This window comes from Pantherophis guttatus, chromosome 3 (genome assembly GCF_059756535.1).
Source record: "Pantherophis guttatus breed Tessera chromosome 3, ASM5975653v1, whole genome shotgun sequence".
Lineage (NCBI taxonomy): Eukaryota > Metazoa > Chordata > Lepidosauria > Squamata > Colubridae > Pantherophis > Pantherophis guttatus.
In genome coordinates this window covers 113,882,950-113,906,232 of record NC_142065.1, presented here as the reverse complement: position 1 = coordinate 113,906,232, position 23,283 = coordinate 113,882,950, and the positions used below count along the sequence as shown (strand labels likewise).

The 23,283-nt window shown below is 41.5% G+C and overlaps 1 protein-coding gene across 8 annotated transcripts in view; it reads left to right on the top strand.

Annotated features, from left to right (window-relative positions):
* The window catches only part of SUCO (SUN domain containing ossification factor), a 455,138-nt gene that overhangs the window by 332,587 nt on the left and 99,268 nt on the right, over positions 1–23,283 (top strand). For all 8 annotated transcript variants that reach the window (XR_015733529.1, XR_015733528.1, XM_060690206.2 and 5 more), the window contains one exon: positions 6,454–6,545. Coding sequence is in view for 6 of the 8 variants with exons in the window: in XM_060690206.2 (XP_060546189.1) it covers positions 6,454–6,545 (92 nt within the window). In the remaining 2 variants the exon portion in view is untranslated. The remainder of the gene's footprint in view (positions 1–6,453; positions 6,546–23,283) is intronic.

Here is a 23,283-nt window from a genome sequence, read left to right as displayed (position 1 = left end):
AATGCTGTTTCATCATGCAGGCTTTTTCAGATTTCACCTTGTTCTCCTGCAATCACTTTTCTCTCAGTAAAAGTTCTTCTGATTCAACTTAATGGATTAGGAATCTTGTTTTCCTGAGAGACTAGCTGAGGCAGTTCCTTACATTAGGCAAAATCTACGAAGTCAGTCAACCCGGAGAGGCACACTCTGTACACAATGTCAGCCCAAGACAGAGACCAGGAGGAATCTGAATGCTGGGGGGAAGCCTCATCCAGACCTCTCCCTGGGCTGGACCTTTCCCAATGGATGGAGGAGGTTGGAAGACTCATCCAGATCCTGGTGGTCCATTGGAGTCAGAAAGAAGGAAGTTTAGGAAGGAAGAACCAAGGGCCATCATCCGAGACAGCTGGCAGTGAGAAAGGCAATTAGACCTGGAAGAGCTCGAGAAAGAGGACAAGGAAGGCAAAGAACCTGATCAAGCAGACCTAATAATGAAGCAAGCCATGCGGTTCATGATGAATACCTTCCAAACCCTCAAGAGACGTGAAGCACATGCCAAGGCTGCTGCCAGCAAGGCCCAGTGAACCCAAGAGGAGGAGGATGGAGGGCAAGCTTCAGTGCTAGACACCACGCATGGGGTTTTGCCAAACCCAGCTGCTGCCTCAACTGTGGCAGGCGCAGCACCTAGGGCAGTCGCCAGGGCTTCTGTCCCTGTAGGCAAGTCGATAATGAGGTGACAGCCACACTTAAAGCCGCCCTCAAAGACAACAAATAGTTCCAAATCCATGGAAACGTTTGTTCAGTCCAGATGGGTTAGCCTGGGTGGGGTCTAAACTATATGTACCAGAAAGCCAGAGGCTGTTGGTCCTGGGGAAAAGTAATGAGTCCAGGTCTGCTGGGCACTTTGACTTTGTAAAAACTATATCAAAAGACATCTCTGAAGAAAGACATTGAAAGCTATATGGCAAGTTGCCCCGTCTGTGCCTCTGTCAAGCGTCGAAAGGGAAAACCCCTGGACTCCTCCAAACAGTAGCAGAATCATCAGCACCCTGGAGAGAGATCTTGATGGACTTTATTGTGGAGCTTTTATATTATATTTTATGTTATATTATATCTTATACAATTATGTGGGTATTGACTGATCTATTTTCTAAAGAAGTGCATTTTGTCCCCAGTCAGAAGTTCCCTCAGCACAGAAGTTGGCCAAATTATTTTTACATCATGTCTATAGACTACACGGAGCCCCCAATGCATTATCTCTAATAGGGGGTGCAATTAACTTCTAAGTTTTGGAGGGAATGCCTAAAATTACTGGGGACTGATCAGGAACTGAATTCAAGTCACCAACCTCAAACTAATAGGGGTTGTGAACATACAAACTCAATACTCGAACAATATCTTAGGTCAGTGATGGCTAACCTTTTTGCCATCCCGTGCCAAAAGCATGGGGAGCATGGGGGTGTTGTGCGCGTGTGTGCCCACACCCATAATTCAATGCCACCCCGCACCCCCACACGTGCATGCGACATCCCCCCGCGCTACCCCCACTTTTGGCACATGATGGCAAAAAGGTTAATGGTGGGCCCGGTAGGCCCGTTTTTTGGCCTCCCCAGACTCCAGAGGCTTCCTTGGAGCCTGGGGAGGGTGAAAACACCCCCCCAGAGGCCCTCCGGAGGCCAGAAATGGCCGATTTCCCAACTTCCAGTGGGCCCGGTAGGCCCAAAAATCAGCTGGCCGGTGCACACATGCGCGCTGGACCTGAGCTAGGGCAATACTCACGTGCCCACAGATATGGCTCTGTGTGCCACCTATGGCACCCATGCCATAGGTTCGCCATCACGGTCTTAGGTCAGGGGTCTTAAAACTTTTAAAACGGGGCCAATTCATGGTCCCTCAGACTGTTGGGGGGCAGGACCTGCTGGGTGGACGTGGCTAGGAGATCATGTGACTGGGTGGGCGTGGCTAGGAGGTCATTAAATTAAACTTTAATTTGTTTTGCTCCTGGGGGTGTTTTATTTCTCTTTTTTTTGCATGTTGCTATTATGGGTGACTTCTTTTTACTAGATTGTTTTTTCAGTTGTTTAGAAGTCTAGTGGTCTACTTCAGGAAACTCAGTTTTGCAGCAATTCTTTTCTGCCCGAAGGAGCTTACAATCAACAAGTCTTTCTCTCTCTCCCTCTCCCTCTCCCTCTATCTCTCTCTTTCTCTCTCTCTCCCCCTCCCTCCCTCCCTCTCTGTGTCTCTTGTCTCTCTCTCTTACTCTGTCTATCTCTCTCTCTTTTTTCTCTCTCTTTCTCTCTCTTTCTCTCTCACTGTCTATCTTCTGGAGATGGGGGAGGTAAAAAGAATGGGAGGCGCGGATGCCCTGGGCAGCCTCAGTGCGCTCCGTTTTTTGTCTGCAGAGTGCTACTGGAGGTGGGGGAGGCCATTTTTGGTCTCCTGGGGCATCCGCGCACCCCATTTTTTACCTCCCTGCCTCCAGTAGCACTCAGCAGGCCAAAAACAAGCTCATTTTTTTGGTTCCCGAGGCATCCACGCACCCTGTTTTTGATCTCTCCCGCCTCCAGAAGCACTCTGCCATCCAAAAATGTTGGCCTTACCTTCCAGTTCCAGCCCACAGAGCTTGTGAAGGTAAGTCCTCTGCTCGGCTAAAGGGTGGGGGCCGGCGGGTGGGTGGGTCAATGTGGGTGGGGCAGCCTCATGATCCTGCATGGATTGGATTAATTGCTTCGGCAGGCCGTATCCGGCCTATGGGCTGTAGTTTTTGAGGACCCCTGTCTTAGGTGTTACATCAATTATAAGCAAGGTAATTGGACTGATTTGTTGCCCTTTGCTGAAGTGGCGTACAACAACTCTGTGCATAGCAGCACAGGATTCACTCTTTTTAGAGTGGCTACTGGGCAAGACTTCAATCTTATGCCCCTTAATTAACCCCCAGTCGCATCGCTGAAAGAGTGGGTCTCCCAACTGCGAAACACATGGCCAGTGGTGAGGAAAGCTCTGGAGGATACTCGGAAGTAGCAGGCCGACAAGAAGCATGCAGAACCCAAGCCGTTTAAGATTGGCGGCCATGTCTACCTTTCCACCTACTTCCTGCAATCATTACAACCATCGAAGAAGCTGTAAGTTTGTAGGTCCCTTCCCAATTAAGTGCATCATTAACCCAGTGACTGTAGAATTATATTTGCTGAAGTCCCTTCGAAGGATTCACCCTGTGTTTCACTATAGCTTATTGAATGAAGACAGAGATCACGTTTCCCCTTAAACCTGAACTTTCATCAGTCCCAATAACTTTAATGGTAAAAGGAAAGCAGCACTTTGAAATCAGGGAAGTGCTAGATCCCCATAGACATAGGGGAACCCTTCAGTATTTGGTGCCATGGAAGGATTTCCCGACAGCTCAAAATTAATGAATTGACCATTGCCATGTTAGAGCTCCTAAACATGTTAAACATTTCCATAATCAGTACCGGACAAACCCAAATGACATTCCTTTTGTTTTCTATTTCTTCTCTCCCTGTTTGTTTGTTTCTTTGTTCTGTTCTCCAGGACTAACAACACTGTTCAGGGCACAAGGCTGCCGCAGTTTTATCTGTGTGTCAGATCCACCATTGTGTCCTATCATTCCGTTGGGGGGGAGGAAGCTTGCTGGCATTTTAGCTTGCTTTTTACTTTTGCTGTAACCACTTGGGAATTAGGGAGAGGGAGCATCTTTGGAGACAGAAAGGAGGGAGGGGTGTCTTCAGAGACAGAGAGAGCTCTCTCCCAGCCAGTTTCAGCCTGTCTCCAAGGCCATCACGCCCTGAGGGTGAACTGTTATCTCTTCGTATCTCAGAGATTGTCAAAACAACCTTGCGGCATCACATTGGTTGCTGATTAGGGGGGTTGGGCTTGGAGAAACAAAAGAATGCTGTTTACATTGCACGGGCACTTCAGATTTTGCCTTGTTCTCCTGCAATCACTTTTCTCTCGATAAAATTCTTTTGATTCAACTTAATGGATTAAGAGTCTTGCTGAGGAAGTTCCTTACAGTAGTTTTGTCAAAAATTGCATGAATGATGTGATCATGCTGTTCGAAGGTGGGGTCAGGAAGCTTAAGCATGGTGCCAGCCATTTAGCCAAGTTGTAGGTAGGGGTATCTCTTAGCGCTACACTAGGTCTGAGGGGGACTCTTTATTTTGTGTATCTTGGGGAGTGTCATGGCCCCGTCGGAGCCTGAGTCCGAGGAGGAGGATGAGACAGAGCTAGGGTTGATGGAGGAATTACCGGAGGTGCAGGACAAGGCAGTCCCGGATCCCTCGGGCCTGGGAAGGGTCGCCAGTGAGGGAGAGGGGGCGCAGGAGGACCAGGCGAGGGGGGAGGACAGGGCAGGCAGTCGAACAGTGGAGCAATTACCTCCCCCAATCCCTGAGAATGGAGAGGAGACGGGATCAGCGCAGGGCAACCTGACAACTCGGGAGGAGGGCTCCCCACCCGTCTTCACAAGGCTCACCTGGGGAATGAGATTTAAGGAGACGCTGTTGGGAGGGGCGTTTGTCAGGAACAAGTGTTGCTTTTTCCAGCCTCATGTGCTGTTACCAACATCTGGATACTTTTCTGTCTTGTTATGTCGGCTGGCGACACCCAGGGGGAGGGCCTTCTCTGTGGGAGCCCCTACCCTGTGGAATGAACTGCCCCCGGAAATGCATAAGATCTCCGACCTCCGTGTATTTCGCTGTGCCCTCAAGACCCTGCTGTTCCGCCAGGCTGGGTTATCAGTGTAATGATTTTAAATTAGGTGTTTTAAATTTTGGGGGTTTTAAATTTGAGCCGAAACTATTTAATAATTTTAATTATTTTTAATTGATGTCTGTCTTTGTGCTTTTAATAGGCTGTACACCGCCCTGAGTCCTTCGGGAGAAAGGCGGTATAGAAATAAAATTATTATTATTGTTGTTGTTGTTGTTATTGTTATTGTTATTATTATTGTTATTATTATTTGCCATCCTGGCCTGGCCTGGCTACGTGCGAGGTCACAGTGATACTCCAGGTGGTGCTGCAGTACCAGTCAACTCTTAATGTGACGAGGACTCCTTGGAACCAGCTTCCTTGAACTGTGGCTGCTCTCAGAACTGAGCTGCTCCACTGGACTAATAGAAGCCAGGAACTATTGGAGGTGTGTGTTTAGAGCTTTGCTCCTGGACTTGCAGTAAATGGTGGGACTTCATTCTGGCTGTGTTGTTTTCGTGCCCACCCCAGATCATAACAGGGAGTCCATAAAATCTTGCTGGTGCGATATCTGTTGCTTTCATTTTCCAACATATTTTTCCATTATACAGTTGTTTTGTTTGAGTTGGCTGAGATAAGCATACAATTGTGGGACCATTGTTCTCATCTCTGATGTCTTTATGCCCATATGTTGAGGAATCATTGAGCAGGGTGAATGTCTTCATATCATAATCTGTGTGGTTCGTTGAGCAGCTTTTATCTGCCAATAAAATAATGTCCTGATATTGTTTTAGGTCTTTCAAGCTGTGTTGCTCCTTTGGGCTAAGCATATTATTTGGTTTGTGTGTGACCAGCATTGCCGATAGTTTTTGTCTGATAGCATGTTTTTCTGGCCCTTCTATCTGTATTCTGTTAAATATGAATTCTAATTTATGTACCACATAAATATGACTTATTGAATAGCCCAAATCACGCATTCTGGTAGAGAGAAGGTTCCTGAGGATGGACTCCAGCATGAGTCTGAAAGCTTGGAAAACTAAATCTCTTGTTTTGGTGACTGACCCAGATTGGATCTTGCAACATTATACGGGACACAGACCGTATTTTTCAGAGTATAAGATGCCCCGGAGTATAAGACACAGCTTAGTTTTTGGGGAGGAAAATGGTGGTGGTGGTGGTGGGGGAAATCTGCCTACCAGGTATTCATCTGGCTAGCGTCCTTACTCTGGTCAGCTTCAGCACATTGGTGTGCTGGGTTTTTATCCCCTGCTTGGGGGTAAAAAAACAGCTTCTAAGACACAGCTGAGAGGAAGCAATCACTTCACTCAGCTAGCGCCTAGTTAGGGCTGAAAAAAGCTTCTAAAGAACAGCTGAGAGTCGAAGCGAAGCATGGAGAAAGCTTGACTCGCTAGTGCCTCGTTAAAGCACAGCGGAGAGTCAAGGGAGCAGGCAAAGCTTGGAAGATCGCTCACTAGTGCCTCGTTAGGTCTGAAAAAAAGCTTCGAAAAAGGTATATTCGGAGTATAAGAGGCACCCAAATTTTCAGCCTCTTTGGGGGTGGGGGAAGGGGTATCTTATACTCCAAAAAATACAGTATAGTCACCTTCATTCGTAGTCAACTCTGATAATCTTAACTAGTAAGAGCCAGGGAAATGCATTGTACTTCAGTTTTATCAGTTTGCTAGTGTGAAATTAGTTTTTTGTGTAAAAGGAAACAATCATGCTTTGTTACTTCTTTAACTAGTTTAATTAAAATATGATTTACAGAGTGTTTGGAACTAGCATGGTTGAAGAATATGAAGAAATTGCTGATTCACAATATCATTCTGAAAGGCAAGAACTCTTTGATGAAGATTACGGTAAGCAGTTGCTCACAATTTAAGATAAATTATAGTTTCCTAATAATCAAGGGAGGACTTACCTGGAAGACTTCTTTTCAGTTATTTATGAAATAGAGAACAAGCCTGAGTTAATAAGTAAGTAAGGTAATCAAAAGAACTACACAAGTGTAGATATTTAATTTTGTAAAAGGAAAACTTTAAGGAATTCATATTAAACAGTTAGAAAATTGATTACTCTCTATAAATCCCATGTACACACTTACATTCACATTGCAAATTTATCTGCACATTGTATTTAACAAATTAACAGACTTGGAAGGGACCTTGTAGGTGTTCTAGTCCACCCCCGCCCAAGCAGGAGACCCTACACCAGGGGTCCTCAAATTTTTTAAACGAGGCCAATTCACAGTCCCTCAGACTGTTGGAGAGGGGTGGCCTATAGTTTGAAAAATTGGACTAGAGGACAGCTTGTTTCCAGAGGTTGTGGGTCCTCCATCACTATAAGTTTTTAAGAAGAGGCTGGACAGCCACCTAAGAGTTTGAAACGCTAGGGTCTCCTGCTTGAGCAGGGGGATGGACTAGAAGACCTCCAAGATCGCTTCCAGCTCTATTCTGATTGTATTACAATGAAAGAGACAGTTCTGGCTGCATTTGTTAGGCCCAAAAGACAGAACTTCACTGGACAGGCAGCGAGACCGAGTAGGTAATGATGGCAGCAGACAGTTCGGAGAACCGGTAGCAAAAATCCCTCCCCCCCCTCCCACAGCCTCCAGCTTGCTTACCTTCACACGCCTGCCTTGCTTTGCTTGCTATAATCCCTGCAATTCATTGCATCAGCAAGCAACTGAATCTCCCTGCCTGCAGTCAAGCTCATCGGTGAGCAGCTCTATCTGCCTGCCTGCCTGCCTGTAAGTTTTTTTCCCCTGTGGGAGCTTTAAAAAAATAGTTAATTGGGGTTTTTTTAGTTGTTCTTTTTTTAGACCTAGCCATTTAAAGTTTAGGAAGTTTTAAATTTAGCTGCTTTTATATAAAAATAAAAATAAATTAAAATAAAATAATATTTGTGCAGCTTTCTGAGATTTAGTGTGTTTCCGTAGTGTTTCACTCTAACTACACAAACACACAAAATCTCACAAAGCTGTATGTGGAATTTTGTGTGTGTAAAGTGTGAAAGTTGGTTTTTGGGGCTTTTTGTGGCTGTCTGAGGTTCCTGCTTGTTGCAGGGGCCATTTTGGGTCCAGCACAGCCGCTTTTATATTGTGGGTGAGCCAGTTGTGTTGTGTTGTGTTTTGTAGGTTAAAAAAGGGCAAAGAAGTGACATTGACTTGGCCACACCCACCTGACCAACAAGCCACGCCCACCCACTCACCTGACCGCCAAGCCCTGCCCACTAATTAAGCCATGCCCACAGAACTGGTAGCGAAAATTTTTAGATTTCACCCCTGCCTTGAACCTCAAATCCACCAAGATTTAATGTGCGGAGGGACCAATGCCCCACATTACAGGATCAATCCTCAAATCTATGACCTGTCAGAATAATTGAAGCTGCACTAGCCCTGTAAAAGCATGACAGCCGATTCAGCTATTCCCCCCCCCCACACACACACACACAAAAGTGTGAAATGACACCAGAGGTTGCTCTCCTTGGCAACCGACTGGATTCAGTACCGGATCCCTTTCCAAACAACCAATCTCTTGCAAGACAAACCCTCCGCCAAGATCCCAATGGCAAGGATTCTATGGAGCGATTCCCAGGTCGCTGCAAAAGCAGCCATCAGGACAGGCAGCTCAGGAAGAAGCCTCTAGACTTTTCCACTTAAGCCGGGTCTCCATGCAAGGAAGGGAGCCCCAGATACAGGGCAAGACAGTGAAAGGAAGGGGGGGGGGGAATTCCTGGCTGTAATCCCCATGGCAAGATTTCCTGCTTGCAAAAGGGGCAATCGCTTCTGGCTCTTGCAAAGGCAGGGAGTTCCCCAGCTCCGGCCAAGGATGCCAGCAATCCAGAGTGGGGTGGCAGGCAAGGAAGGGAACCCCCTTTTTGCAGACCATCCGGGAAGGGAAATCACCCCTTCTCACCACCTGCCTCCCCTTTTTTTCTGCCCTGCAAGGGTGGGGGGAGTAAGGAGGAGGCGCAGAGGCAGCAGGTGAGATTGCAGCCCAACCCAGCAGAGGGGAAGGAAGAGCCAGCTGGGAACGCATCATCCCTGAGGGAGAAGTCCCCTACCCACCCACCTATCAAGCCACCCACCTACCCACTGCCCCGGCGTCATCATGCAAGGCTGACAGCCATGCCACACGCCTGGCCGCCACACATCAAGTCTGCAACCCTGGGCAGGAGGAAGGAGGCACGCGCAGGGCCACACCAAGTCTGGATTGGAACCAGGTTTTGCAATCTAGCACCCGGGGATGCCCTCTTGACTGCCCAGCTTCCCCCCTTCCTCCTTTCTGTCTCTACTGTACATTGCTTGCAATGCAGCACACATGGCTTTCATTTGGCGGCTGCGCTCTTCCCAGCTCAGCGGGGGGGGGTGTGTGTGAGGGATCTGGGCTGGGTTTCCAATGCAAGACAGTTCACCCCGTTCTCTCCCCACCCCCAGACCAGTTGATCCTCCCGCCCCTCTCCTGCCACACCTCCCCTCCTTCCACCCAGGGCTTTGTAAACGGCATGCAACAAGAAGAGGTCTGCCTGCCTCACCATTGCAATGGGCACACTTGCATGCAAACACACTTCCCGGCGAATGCAACAAGTGTGCTTCTCCCTTGCCCAGCCTCCCAGGGGTCTAATTCAAGATCCTAACTGAACCCTCCGGTGCAGCAAAGCAGCGAAACAGGAAGAGCACCGTTGGGGGGGTTCGATTAAAAGCCAGATTCTCATTTCAGTCCGGTGCTCTGCTTTTTTTTTCCCCCACCCCCAGGGAATACCCCTTCCCCCCCCACTCCCCTCCCTAAGCTCCCTACCCCGAGAGCACACATTTGCTGCTTTGCCTCTAGACCGATTGCTAGGTGGACACCTCCCCCTTTAAAAAAAAGGTCTGGACTCCTAACCTTCCCCTGCATTCAAGGCCCCCGCAAGCCTCCATGCTGGCTGAATCCCGGCACATCCATGCCTGATCCCCCCACCTCGCTTTTTCTTCCTTTTTTTCTCCAAAATGCTCCCAATTCAACACCCCTTTGAGCAAAGAGGAGGAAAGGGGAGGCTGTGGCAAAGGAACCTTTAAAAAATAAGGAAAGAAAAAAAAACCCTTAGTCCCTGGCCCCAGCGATTGACTTCCTAAACTAGTGATGGCGAACTTTTTAGATACCGAGTGTCCAAACTGTGTGCACGCACATGCACAAACGAAAAGATGCACGCGCGTGCAAATGCGCATGTGTGCGAACGTGCGTGTGTGTGAACATGCACGTTGACATGCACAGACATGCACACATGGCGCTTGTGTGCGAACGTGCGTGTGTGTGAACATGCACGTTGACATGCATGAACATGCACACATGCGCAACAGAGACCCGAAGACCTGCTGGCCGGTGGGAGGCGGGGCATCCCAACACCGGCAGTGCAGCAAGAGGTAAGATCTTTTTCTTTCATGAGCTTCTGTTTCGTCATTTGCAGGGAAACAGAAGCTGATGAAAGAAACGCCATGGACAGCGTGCGTTCCAGCAGAAAGGGCTTAACGTGCCACCTCCAGTATGCGTGCCATAGGTTCGCCATCATGATCCTAAACTAAACTGAATGACGTGCAGGCCGTCATTGTTTCGGCGGGTCGTATCTGGCCTGGGGGCCATAGTTTGAGAACCCCTGCCCTACACCATTTGTAACAGGTAGCAGTCCACAAGCTTCCAGTGATGAAGCTCCCACAACTTCTGAAGGCAAGCTGTTCCATTGGGTGATTGTTCTCACTGTCAGAAAATGTCTCCTTATTTCTAGGTTGAATCACTCCTTGATCAGTTTCCATCCATTATTTCTTGTCTGGCCTTCAGGTGCTTTGGAAAATAGCTTGACCCCCTCCTCTCTATGGAAGCCCCTCAAATATTGGAACACTGCTATCATGTCACCCCTAGTTCTTTTCTCTAGACTAGCCGTACCCAAATCCTGCAACCGTTCTTCATATGTTTTCGTCTCCAGGCCTTTTAATCATCTTAGTTGCAGTTCTTTACACCTTTTCCAAAGTCTCAACATCTTTTTTCTAATGTGGTAACCAAAACTATGCAGTATTCCAGGTGTGGTCTTACTAAAACTTTATAAAGCAGTACTATTACTTCATATGATTTTGATTCTATGCCTCTGTTTATACAACCAAGGATTGTATTAGCTTTTTTGGCTGCTGCCGCACACTGCTGACTCATGTTTAAGTGATCATCGACTAGGACTCCAAGGTCCCTCTCACAGTTACTGTTTTTGAGCCAGGTTTCTTCTAATCTGTACTTGTATCTTTGGTTTTTCCTGCCCAGCCTTGCTTTTCTCCGCATTAACATTCATTTTGTTGGATAAGTCCCATTGTTCAAGTTTGCCAAAATCTTTTTGGATTTTGAGCTTGTCTTCTTGGATATGGCTTTTCCTTCCAGCTTACTGTCATCTTCAGATTTGATGAGTTCCCCTTCTATTCCCCCATCTAAATCAGGGATCCCCAATCTGGGGGCCATGGCCCACTACCTGGCTGTGGTCTAATCACCACCAGGCCGTATGAGTGGCTGGCCGGTGCATGTGCATCTTTGTGCATGCATGGCCCCATTAGCGCAAGGCTTGTTAAGGGTGCTTGCCCTACTCGCATGACCCTCATTGTGGGCAGTCACAGTCCCACTCGTTGAGATTTATTGCAGGCTTTTGCAGCCCCACTTGCGAGAGGGTTACTGCAAACATCATGGATGTTTGTGTGCATGCACATGCATGTGCACCTGCCCCTCCCAGAAAATCATCCCCTTTCCCCCCTCTCCCTACTCTGGGCCATCAACCTGGAAAGGTTGGGGAACTCTGATCTAAATCATTTATGAAGATATAGTACTGGGCCTAAGACAACCTTGTGGTACCCCACTGCTTACTTCCCTCTATGTAGATTTAGTGCCATTAAGGACTACTTGTTGAGTACGGTTTGTCAGCCAATTATAAATCCATGTTTTCTAGCTTACTGAGAAGTAGGTTGTAGTCTGTCAAATGCCTTGCTGAATAAATGTACTATGTCCACAGTATTTCGGTGGTGTACTAATTTAGTCACTTTGTGAAGGAATGAAATAAGATTGGTTTGGCATGATCTGTTTTTAACAAACCCATGCTGGCTACTAGTTATAACTTTATTTGTTTCTAGAAGTTCACAGATCTGTTTTTTGATCATTTTTTCCAGTGTCTTCCCAGGTATTGATATTAAGCTGATTGGTCTATAGTTTCCTGCGTATGTTTTGTTTCCTTTTTTGAAGATGAGAATCGCATCATCTCTTTTCCCTCTCTGGTAGTTCCCCAGTGCTGGGATGTAATCCATCAAGTCCCGGTGATTTATATTCATCAAGGTCAGACAGGTGTTCTCTTACCATTTGTTGCTTGTTTTAATTTTTATTTCTAGTCTGTCTTTTACATTTATCCTTTTGGTATGTTTGGCCATAGTTTCATTTTGTGTGAAAACTGATGCAAAGAATGAGTTAAACAACTCTGCTTTCTCTCTACTGCCTGTTACTTCCTTGCTATCTTCTCTCATTAATGTTACCTTGACTTTTTTCTTGTTATTTATTGTATATGTTGAAAGAAACTTCTTTTATTATCTTTGACTTTTGTTGCAAGTCTTTGTTCATTTTGAACCTTTGCTTTCCTGATTTCATCTTTCAAGATTCGGGCTTTATGCTGGTATTTTTCCTTAGTTGTGTGTACCTCTTTCCATTTTTTGTAGTTATCCTTTTTGTCTTTCAGTTTATCAGAGAGATCTTTGTGCAACCATACTGGTTTCTTCTTGGATTTCTTCTTTTTCTTTTCAGTGGTATTTGTTGGACTGGGCTTTATGATCATATTTTTCAGTGTTTCCCTTGCTTCTTTTTTTTAATAAATTTTTATTATAGTTCAAAAAAACAAAAACAAATGTATAATAATTTTTCTATCACGGTGTAACATCACCAAAATATTCATGTATATATACACCAATAATCAGAAAGTAAAAATAGAAACTATTTATATATTCTTATATACAAATTTACATTTCCAATACTTATTGATTACCATAATTATACCATCTATAATTATAATCCAACATCATCCTTTATCTCTCTCCCATCGTTTCTGGATCCAATCATACCACATGTTCCAACTACTATAAAAATCTGAGTCTCTTTTATCCTTGATCAGTTTTGTAAGTCTGTCGGACTCTGCACATTCCATGATTTTATAATTTTTTTTTTAATTTTTTATTTTTCAAAAACACAAACAAAACAAAACATAAAAACATTATCATTCCATACAATTATAGTGTATCAGTCAGTGGCATTTTTGTGCTCCTCCTCTCTTCAATTTATCACTAAACATGCTATCTTATTTCCAAAAATTTCAACATCCATTTATATCATAATTATTTCCAATTCTTATTCTCTATCCATTGGTAAAATAAATCCCATATCAAATAGTATTGTCTATCTTCCTGCTCTCTTATTTCAAATGTCAATTTACTCATTTCAGCACATTCCCTCATTTTCTTAATAATTTCTTCATCATTAGGTAACTTTTCTCCTTTCCAGTTTTTAGCAAATACAATTCTAGCTGCTGTCAAGAGATTCACAATTAAATATTGCAGTTCTTTATTATATGTCTCCAGTATAATCCCTAATAAAAATATCTCTGGTTTAAAGTCAATATGTCTCTTTATCATTTTTCCAACCACGTGTGTATCTTAGTCCAATATCTCCTTGCTTCTGCGCATGTCCACCACATGTGGTAATAGGATCCTGGGGTCTCATGACATTTCCAACATTTCTCCGATTTATTCTGGAACATTCTGGCTATTCTTGACGGGGATAGATGCCACCTGTAAAACATCTTATACAAATTCTCCTTATATGCTGTAGACATTGTCATTTTATAATTATATGACCACAATTTTTGCCATTTCTCTAAATCAATACCATAGCCAGAATTCTTCCCCCATGCTATCATTGATTCTTTAACTTGTTCTTCTTCCAATTTAACCTCTAGTAAATAACCATATAGCTTTTTAATTACGTGATCATCAGAACCCATCAAAATCTTGCCTAAATTAGTCAATACATTATAAAAACCTCCTTGTTTAAGATCTTCTCGATATCTAGAGAGTATTTGCGTGTATGAAAACCAATCCATCTTATACCCTTGATCTTCTATATCTTGCTTTGATTTAAGTTCACCCTTTTCATCCAATAATTCCTTATATCTTATAATTTGTTTCCCTTTAAATGCCACGGGATACAAAAATGCTTCAATTGTAGATACCCAGACTGGTATCTTCAAGTAGTGATTTTTTTTGTCTTCTCCCAATTCAACATATGGCTTCACGTATTTTATGTCTTCTAAAATACCTCTGTATTTTAGTTCCTTTATACCACAGAAAAGCATGCCATTCCAACAACAAATCACGTCCCTCCAAATTTAACAATCTAGTATTTTTTAATGATATCCATTCTTTAGTCCACATTAAACTAGCTGCTTGATAATAAAGTTCAAAGTTAGGTAAACCAAAACCACCCCTCATTTTAGCATCTTGTAACAACTTCATTTTTATTCTTGCCTTTTTCCCCTGCCAAATATATTTCAATATCATTTTATTCAAATCTATAAAAAATTCCTTGTCCAACTTTATCGGAATCATTTGGAATAAATATAAAATTCTAGGCAAAATATTTTAATAGTTGCAAAATATTTTAATAGTTGCAATTCTCCCAATTAGAGATAGTTGCAAATGTCCCCATTTTTCCAAATCTTGTCCTATCTGTTGCTTAACCTTATTGTAATTATTTTCCTTGAGAGAACTACACCTTGCTGTCAATTGTATTCCCAGATATTTTACCTTATTCGTAACCAGCATACTTGAAATCTCCATCAATTCTTCTTTTTGCTTTTTCAGCATATTTTTAGTCATTATCTTTGTCTTTTCTTTATTAATTTTTAAACCAGCTACTTCTCCAAACTCTCCAATGCTTTCTAACAGTTTATTTATTGATGTTAATGGTTCTTCCATAATAAAAACCAGGTCATCTGCAAAGGCTTGCAGCTTATATTCTTCTTTTCGAATTTTCATACCTTTTATCTCCTTTTCTTCTCTAATATTTCTATTTAAGACTTCCAATGTCAATATAAACAATAGTGGGGACAGTGGACATCCTTGTCTAGTGCCTTTTTCTATTTCAATAAATTCGGACAGTTCTCCATTTATCATTACCTTGGCCTTTTGTTTTTTATATATAGCTTCAATTGCCTGAAGAAATTTTTTCCCAAAGCCCATCTCCTCCATTTGTAACATCATAAACTGACAATTGACATTATCAAAGGCTTTTTGTGCATCTAAAAATATCAAAACCATCTGCTTTTCAGGATGCGCTTCATAGTATTCTAAAGTATCTAAAATTATTCTTATATTGTCTCGAATTTGTCTTTTTGGCAGGAATCCATTTTGGTCAGAATGTATAAAGTTATTCAAATATCTCTTAAGTCTTTCTGCCAATATCGTTGCAAAGATTTTATAGTCTGCGTTTAACAGGGATATAGGCCTATAGTTTTTTATTTGTTGGGAGTCTGTTTCTTCTGTATAAATCAAAGTAAATCAAATAATAATAATAAATTATTATTATTTCAATAATAATAGGTAAGAATAGCATCTTGATAAAACTTTCCTGTCATTACCTAATAATATTTTATCCAATTCTTGTTTCCCATGATATATCCCTTCACTCTCCTGATCTTTCTTCCACCTTGAGTGTATTTGGATGTAGGCCCACCAGTCTATATTACACCCCTCCGACCTCAGTTGTTCCCATGTCTTCAGTCTGCCCTGAGTATCCAAAATGTCTTCATAGGTTAAGACCTTCTCTCCTTTATATAAGGTTGGGTATACCAGGGCCTCCTGGGTCGAAATCCAACATGGTATCTTTAGATACAACTTTCTCCTAAGTCTTTCCCAGGTATCCCTTAGAGTCTTAGGTAAATAATGATTCCGAAAATACCTCGGTCGGGTTGACTGTCCTGGCCATAAAAAATGGTGCCAACCGTGTTGAAGGCCGTGGCCTTCTACCGCCAATAGCCGCCTCCTTTTCAGGGCGATCCAGTCCTTCACCCATATCAGAATGGCTGCCTGATGGTAAAGCTCCCAATTTGGGAGTCCAAATCCCCCTCTATGTGTAGGCTCCTGCATCATCCTAAACTTAATCCTTGATTTTTTTACTTTGCCAAATAAATTTAGAACTAACTCTGTTCAAGGTGTTGAAAAATTCCCTATCCAGACTTACGGGGCAGTTTGGAACAAAAACAACCATTTGGGGAGGACGTACATTTTGACGGCAGCTATCCTTCCCATAAGAGATAGTTGTAAATTTTTCCACCTCTCCAAATCTCTGACTGTCTGATTATAAAGGGGAACATAATTATCCTCCTTTACCGAAGAACACCTTGGTGTCAACCAAATTCCCAGGTATTTTATTTTATTAATTATCTGCATCCCCAGGAGTCCCTCCAACTGACATCTCTGCCTCTGTGTCATATTCTTAACTAATACTTTCATTTTTTCCTTGTTAATTAATAATCCTGCTACTCTCCCAAAATCCCTAAGTACCTGTAATATTTTTGGCCCTGATTCTGATGGATCATCCAGTATGAAAACTAGATCATCCGCATATGCCTGAACTTTCACCTCCTCATGCCTAACCCTCATTCCTCTTATTTCCATATTCCTCCTAACCTCCCTAAGCAATGGTTCTGGTGTTATATAAATAATAGCGGAGAGAGTGGACAACCCTGCCGTGTACCCCTACCAATCCATATCTTCTCTGTTTCCTCCCCGTTGATTAATACTTTTGCTGTCTGTTCACGGTAGATTGCTTGCACTGCTCCCATAAACCTCTCACCGAAATCCATATATTTCATTTGGGAAATTATGAAATCCCAACTCACTCTGTCGAACGCCTTTTGGGCGTCGACAAAAATCAAAGATAACTGTTTATCCGGACAATTTTCATAGTACTCTAAAATGTTCATCATCATTCTCATATTATCATGTAGCTGTCGGTTGGGCAGGAATCCATTCTGATCTGGGTGAATAAATTAGTTAAGAAAACATCCAAGTCTCGCACCTAAAAATGCCGTAAATATTTTATAGTCCGAATTAAGCAATGAAATCGGTCTGTAGTTTTTAATGCCTTCCTTCAGTAGAATAGATATATAGGCCTCTGACCAAGATGCCGGTATTTGGGAGTCTTTCATCACCCCATTAAATAGTTCCACCATGCGCTTACACAGCACCTCAAAACCCATCTTATATACTTCTACAGGTAATCCATCCATCCCTGGTGTCTTCCCATTCGCCTGTTTTCCCATAATCAATTCTACCTCACCCTCAGTAATTTCTGCGTTAAGCAATAGTTTCATTATCCCAGTGATTTTTGGCAAGTCTGTGCTCTCCAAATATGTCCAAATGTCTTGTTCCCCTTCTTCACCCCTTTTATACAACTGAGTAAAAAATTCTTGCACCACCCTTCTCTTACCTTCCATATTGACATGCAACCTTCCACCTTGATCCTTTAACCCCTCTATTCTTTGATTTTCTCTCTCCTTTCTTAAAAGATAGGCTGACCACCTCCCTGGCTTGTTGGCATTCTCAAAGTGATTTTGCTTTGCCCATTTTATTTTATTCGCTAGTTCTTTCTGATCCAACAGTCTAATTTGATGTTAAAGTGTTATGGTCAGCCCATTCGTTAGCGCCAATTTCTACCTCTGAAGTTATATCATTCGAATCAGGTGACATCCAGATCATATCAATGCGTGACCATGAATGATGCCTGGGGGAGAAATAAGTATATTGTTTTCTTCCAGGGTTCTGTAGCCTCCAGACATCATATATCCCAAATTCCTCTCTTATATTCTCACATATCCTTGGTAGTACCCTCTTCACATCTCTCCCTCCTCCTTTCCTTTTCCCAGAGACATAATCTTTGGCCTTATCTATAACAGCATTGAAATCACCCGGCTGGCAAATATATTCATATTCCATTTCTGCGAATTTGTTATATAAATTTTCATAAACGATCCTTTGGTTACAGTTAGGGGCATAAATGCAAACTAATAGAGACTTCCGCTGGGCAGTCTCCAATTTCAGCATTAATACTCATACAGCATTAATACTTCCTGATCTGCAAATACTTTCTTAGCCACCAAATGATGCTGTACATAAATCACCACTCTTTTTTTTTGATCAGCTAATGAAGTAATTTTTTTACCTAATCTAGAATTTTCTAATAGGCTATCTTGGGACTTTTTTATATGTGTTTCTTGTAAACAAATAATATCATATTTACATTTTCCTAATTTATTCATTAACCTTTTTCTTTTGATAGGCGCGTTTAAACCATTATTTACCGGTAGTAAGCGTACGTTTTCTACCATCCCTTTCCTCCTAGTCAGCCCTTACTTTCCCGCTGTTTGAGCTTTTTTCATCTGTCTTGTCTCTCTTTGTGCCGTCGCTGTTCCTCCTCTTCCTCAGTCCTCCTTTCCATTCTTTTTCTCGCTTTTGCCTTCACCCGTTCTCATATTATCCTCTTCCTGAGACTCCTCCAAACTTCTACTTTCTACCTCCTCCTCCATATCCAAATCCGCCATATTAAGTTGTTGTTCAAAAAACTCTCTTGCATCCTGCAGGTTCCTTATTCTAATTTGTCTATCTCGCCAAGTCATCAGCAATCCTTCCGGTAGGAGCCAATGATAGGGGATTGCCTTCTTCCTCAGATGTAAAGTGAGAAATTGGTACCTCCTTCTCTGCTCTCTGACCCATCTCGGAATTTGCTTTAGGATCGCCACATGGTGGCCCCTATAAGTAATAGTCTGGTCTCTCGTACGTCGGAAAAATTCCTCACATAAGGTCTTCTTATTAAAACGCACATGAACTTCACGGGGGAGATTGCGCCTCTTCGCATAACTAGTAAACACCCTGAATACTTCGTCGATATCACATTGTACTGAGGCTCTGTCTACTTCCAGGGCTCCTGCTACCATCTCCCCCACAATCTCGTCTAGTCTCTCTCCCTTATCTTCTGCCACATTCTGGAGCCTAAGGAAAAAGGAGGATCTTTCCATCTCGAGAAAGATGATCTCATCTTCAAGCTCCCTATTTGCCATCACTTGGTTTTTTTCCCATCCATCTATCCGTTGTTCACACCTTTCTGTCCTTGTCTCCATCTCCCGCATCCTTTCCCCCTGTTTGGTTATTGCCTGTTGCAGTTCTCCAGGCTTCTCACCCATTTGTTTAACCTCTTCTCTGACTCCTCCCATCTCACTCTTAACATCCGCTCTCAAGTCTTCAAAATTCCTAAACATCGTTTCCTGCTTCTTGGTCATCGAGTCCTGGATGGTCTGGAGCATAGCCTGAAGAGTCTGCATAAAGGGAGACTTTCCAACTGATGACATGTCTTCAGCAGGTCTTGTTGAAGCTAATGGAGATAAGCTCTGAGATGCAGATGCAGAGAAGAATAGGATCTTCTTATTCACTTTAGTAACTGTGGAAGTTGTAGACATTTCTAAGTCATGCCAGAATTTCTTCCAAATCAGCATAGGCTATAACCCTTAAAAACTATTTCTCCTTTACCTCAATAATCACCTATTATCAATGACAGCAAAGTCTGAAATTCTGAATTACTGAGAAAGTGAATTAACTGGCTTGTGGTATCTGGATATTGCTGTTCTTGTTATCAATTAGGATTTGGGTATTATAGAGTTCTAGAGTAATTGTGTATTATTAATACTACTGTATTAGGGTGTATCAATTACTTAAGATTAGGAATTACTGAATGAATGAATGATTACTTATTTCTCATTAGTGTTTCCCATGCTTCTTGAGTTGTTTTCCCCTTTAGGATTTTTATCCATGGAATTTTGCTTAGACTTTCTCTGAGTTTGTTAAAATCAGCTTCTTTAAAGTTTAAGGTTGGATTATATTCTATTACTTGTTTTTGCATTATATTGAATTCCAGGATGACGTGGTCACTCTCGCCCAAGGTTCCAGCAACTCCCTCTATTACTTTTTCTCTATTAGTAAGAATTAAGTCCAGTATAGCTTTTCCTCTTCCTTCTATCTTTTGGATGACAAAGTTGTCAGCTAAGTTGGCTAGGAATCTCTTCAATTTCCTACTTGCTGCAGAGTTTGTCTCCCAGTTGATACCAAAATAGTTAAAGTTTCCCATTACTACTGTTTTCTACCTGCATTTGTTAATTGATTAGCAAAGAGTTCATCAATTTCTTCTGCTGGGTTGGGTGGCCTGTAGTATACTCCTATAGCAATGTCATTTTTCCCTTTTACATTGACCCATATGGATTCTATGAGGTTTTCATCCTTGGTTTTGTGTATTTCTGTAGAGATGTAATGATCTTTTATATATAATGCAACTCCATCTCCTCTTTTGTTAGGTTTGTTTCATTTGAATAGTTTTTATCCTTCCATCAGTACATTCCAGTCATGAGTTTCATTCCACCAAGTTTCAGTAATGGCAACCGTATCATATCCACCTTCATGTACTAATACTTCAAATTCACCCTGTTTGTTCCCTAAACTTTGAGAATAGAAATATTGAAATAGGAATGGAATGGAATGGAATGGAATAATGGAATGGAATGGAAGAATGGAATGGAATGGAATGGGCCAAATGTGATTGGACACACAAAGAATTTGTCTTGGTGCATATGCTCCCAGTGTACATAAAAGAAAAGATATGTTCATCAAGATTCATAAGGTACAACATTTGATGATAGTCATAGGGTATAAATAAGCAATCAAATCATATTAGGAAACAGTCAATATAAATCATAAGGATACAAGGAACAAAGTTACAGTCAAACAGTCATTAGTGGAAGGAAATGGGTGATAGGAATGATGAGAAGATTAATAGTAGTGCAGACTTAGTAAATAGTTTGACATTGTTGAGGGAATTATTTGTTTAGCAGAGTGATGGCGTTTGGGAAAAAACTGTTCTTGTGTCTAGTTGTTCTGGTGTGCAGTGCTCTATAGTGTCGTTTTGAGGGTAGGAGTTGAAACAGTTTATGTCCAGGATGCGAGGGGTCTGTGAATATTTTCACAGCCCTCTTTTTGACTCAAGCAATATACAGGTCCTCAATGGAAGGCAGGTTGGTAGCAATTGTTTTTTCTACAGTTCTAATTATCCTCTGAAATGTGTGTCTGTCTTGTTGGGTAGCAGAACATTTGAGCATTAGTGGACAGGAATTTGAGTCCTGTATGGGTCTTGGGTATGTTTCTTATATCTCCTACTTTGTAACTGGAATTTCCGTCCTTTCCATCACTCTCTACTTTATTTTGTTTCTCTTTTTTTATTATTTCTCTTTATTCAGTACCTCCTTATGTGATTGGTTATCTAGTGGTTTTTGCTTGGAATTAGGTTCTAAACATTGTGAATATTGCCCCCCCCTTCCCTCAATTTTAGTTTAAAGCCCTTCTGATAAGATAAGCCAGTCATTTTCCAAATACATTCTTTCCAGTTCTTGTGAGCTGCAGTCCATCCTTTGCCAGTAGCCCTTCATGCATGTAATACAGACCATGGTCTAGGAAGCAGAAGTTCTATTGACAACACCAGTTTTTTTTTTATATTTATTTAAAAAGTTTTACAAATATATTTTCTCCCCAATTCCCCCCCCAACCCTCCCTAGCCCTCCCCTACCCCATGACTTCCTCTAGATAAAATCCAAATCAAAATTACATTTTTTGAAACTTAAACCCCTCCACCCCGTGTGTACTATTTATATCTTCATAGAACTCAGTTAATCTATCCCTACATAATACATTCAGCTAAAAGCTATCTGATATTTCCTAGTTTGATATTTATTCTGCACATAATCTATCCACTTTTTCCACTCCCATACATAAGTCTCTTGAGTTCGATCTTTTAAATATGCTGAGATCTTCGCCATCTCTGCAAAACTGGCCATCTTCAAAGTCCATTCTTCAATAGTGGGCATGGCATCATTTTTCCAATATTGACCTATCAATAATCTCGCTGCTGTCACCATATACAATATCAGCTTTGTTTCACCCAATGTAAAACCCTTAACTATACCCAATAAAAACAATTGTGGAGAAAACTGAAGTTTTTTCTTCAAAACATTTTGCATAACCCACCAAATTTTTATCCAAAAAGCCTTCGCTTTCTTACAGGTCCACCATATATTATAATATGTGGCATCTAAACAATCACATCTCCAGCATTTTGGTTGAACATTAGGATACATGCACGATAGTTTCTTAGGATCTAAATGCCACCTATAAAACATTTTATAAAAATTTTCCCTCAAGTTCTGCGACTGCGTAAATTTAACATTCTGGACCCATATTTTTTCCCATGTTTCCAACATCACTGGTTCTGCAAAATTTTGTGCCCACTTTATCATACAATCGTTATTTTTTTATTTTAAAATAGTTTTTATTGAATATAAATATTAAAAAAGACATACGTAACATATACACAACTAACATTTATACAACATATACACAAAAAGAATATAATTTCTTCTTAAGCATTTTTTCAGAGTGACGTTCTACACTTCTACTTATAATATATTCCTTCACCTTTCTGTAATCTAATAATATTTTTATTACATATATATGTATCAATCAGTAATATATCCCCTATATTTTTTGTATATTTCTAATTTTTAACCAATTATACCAATTATTCCATATTTTATAATAGTCTGATTCTTCTTTTTCTTGTAATTCTTTGGTTAACCTATCCATTTCAGCGCATTCTAAAATTTTCCCTATTACTTCTGTTTCACTTGGTATTTTTTCTTGTTTCCAATTTCTTGCGTAGGTTATTCTTGCAGCAGTTAATATATGAATTGTAAGATATTTGATATCCTTAGGGTATGATTTGTTAAATATTCCTAATAAAAATGTTTCTGGTTCTTTTTCAATCTGTGTTTTTGTTATTTGTTCCAACCATTTTTTGATGTTAGACCAAAATTTCTTTGCTGCCGGGCATGTCCACCATAAATGATAGAAAGTCCCTTGTGCCTTTTTGCACTTCCAACAAATTGGGCTATTTTTAGGTTGTATTTTTGCCAATCTGGTTGGAGACATATGCCACCGATAAAACATTTTCAGTTGATTTTCCTTGTACGCCGTTGCTTTCGTTAACTTTAGGTTTACCTGCCAGAACTTTTCCCATTTTTCCAAAGGTATTGTGTGTTTGATATTTTGAGCCCACTTAATCATCGTCTCTTTGACTGTCTCTTCTTCCAATTTATAGCGTAGGAGAAATTTATAAATTCTACTAATTAATTTATTTTCTGAATCTAATATAATTTTATCTATTTCTTGTTTTTGATTATAAATTTCATATGTTTTTATATGCTCTCTATATTTGGATTGTATTTGAGTGTAAGTCCACCAGTCTATTCCTCTGTGTAAATCTATCTCCAATTGTTGTTTTGTCTTTAGTTTGCCTTGATAGTCAATTATATCTTTATATCTAATTATTTTTGTCTTATCTGTTAAATTTGGGTGTCTAATTGATTCAGCCGGTGCTAGCCAATTTGGTATCTTCATATAAT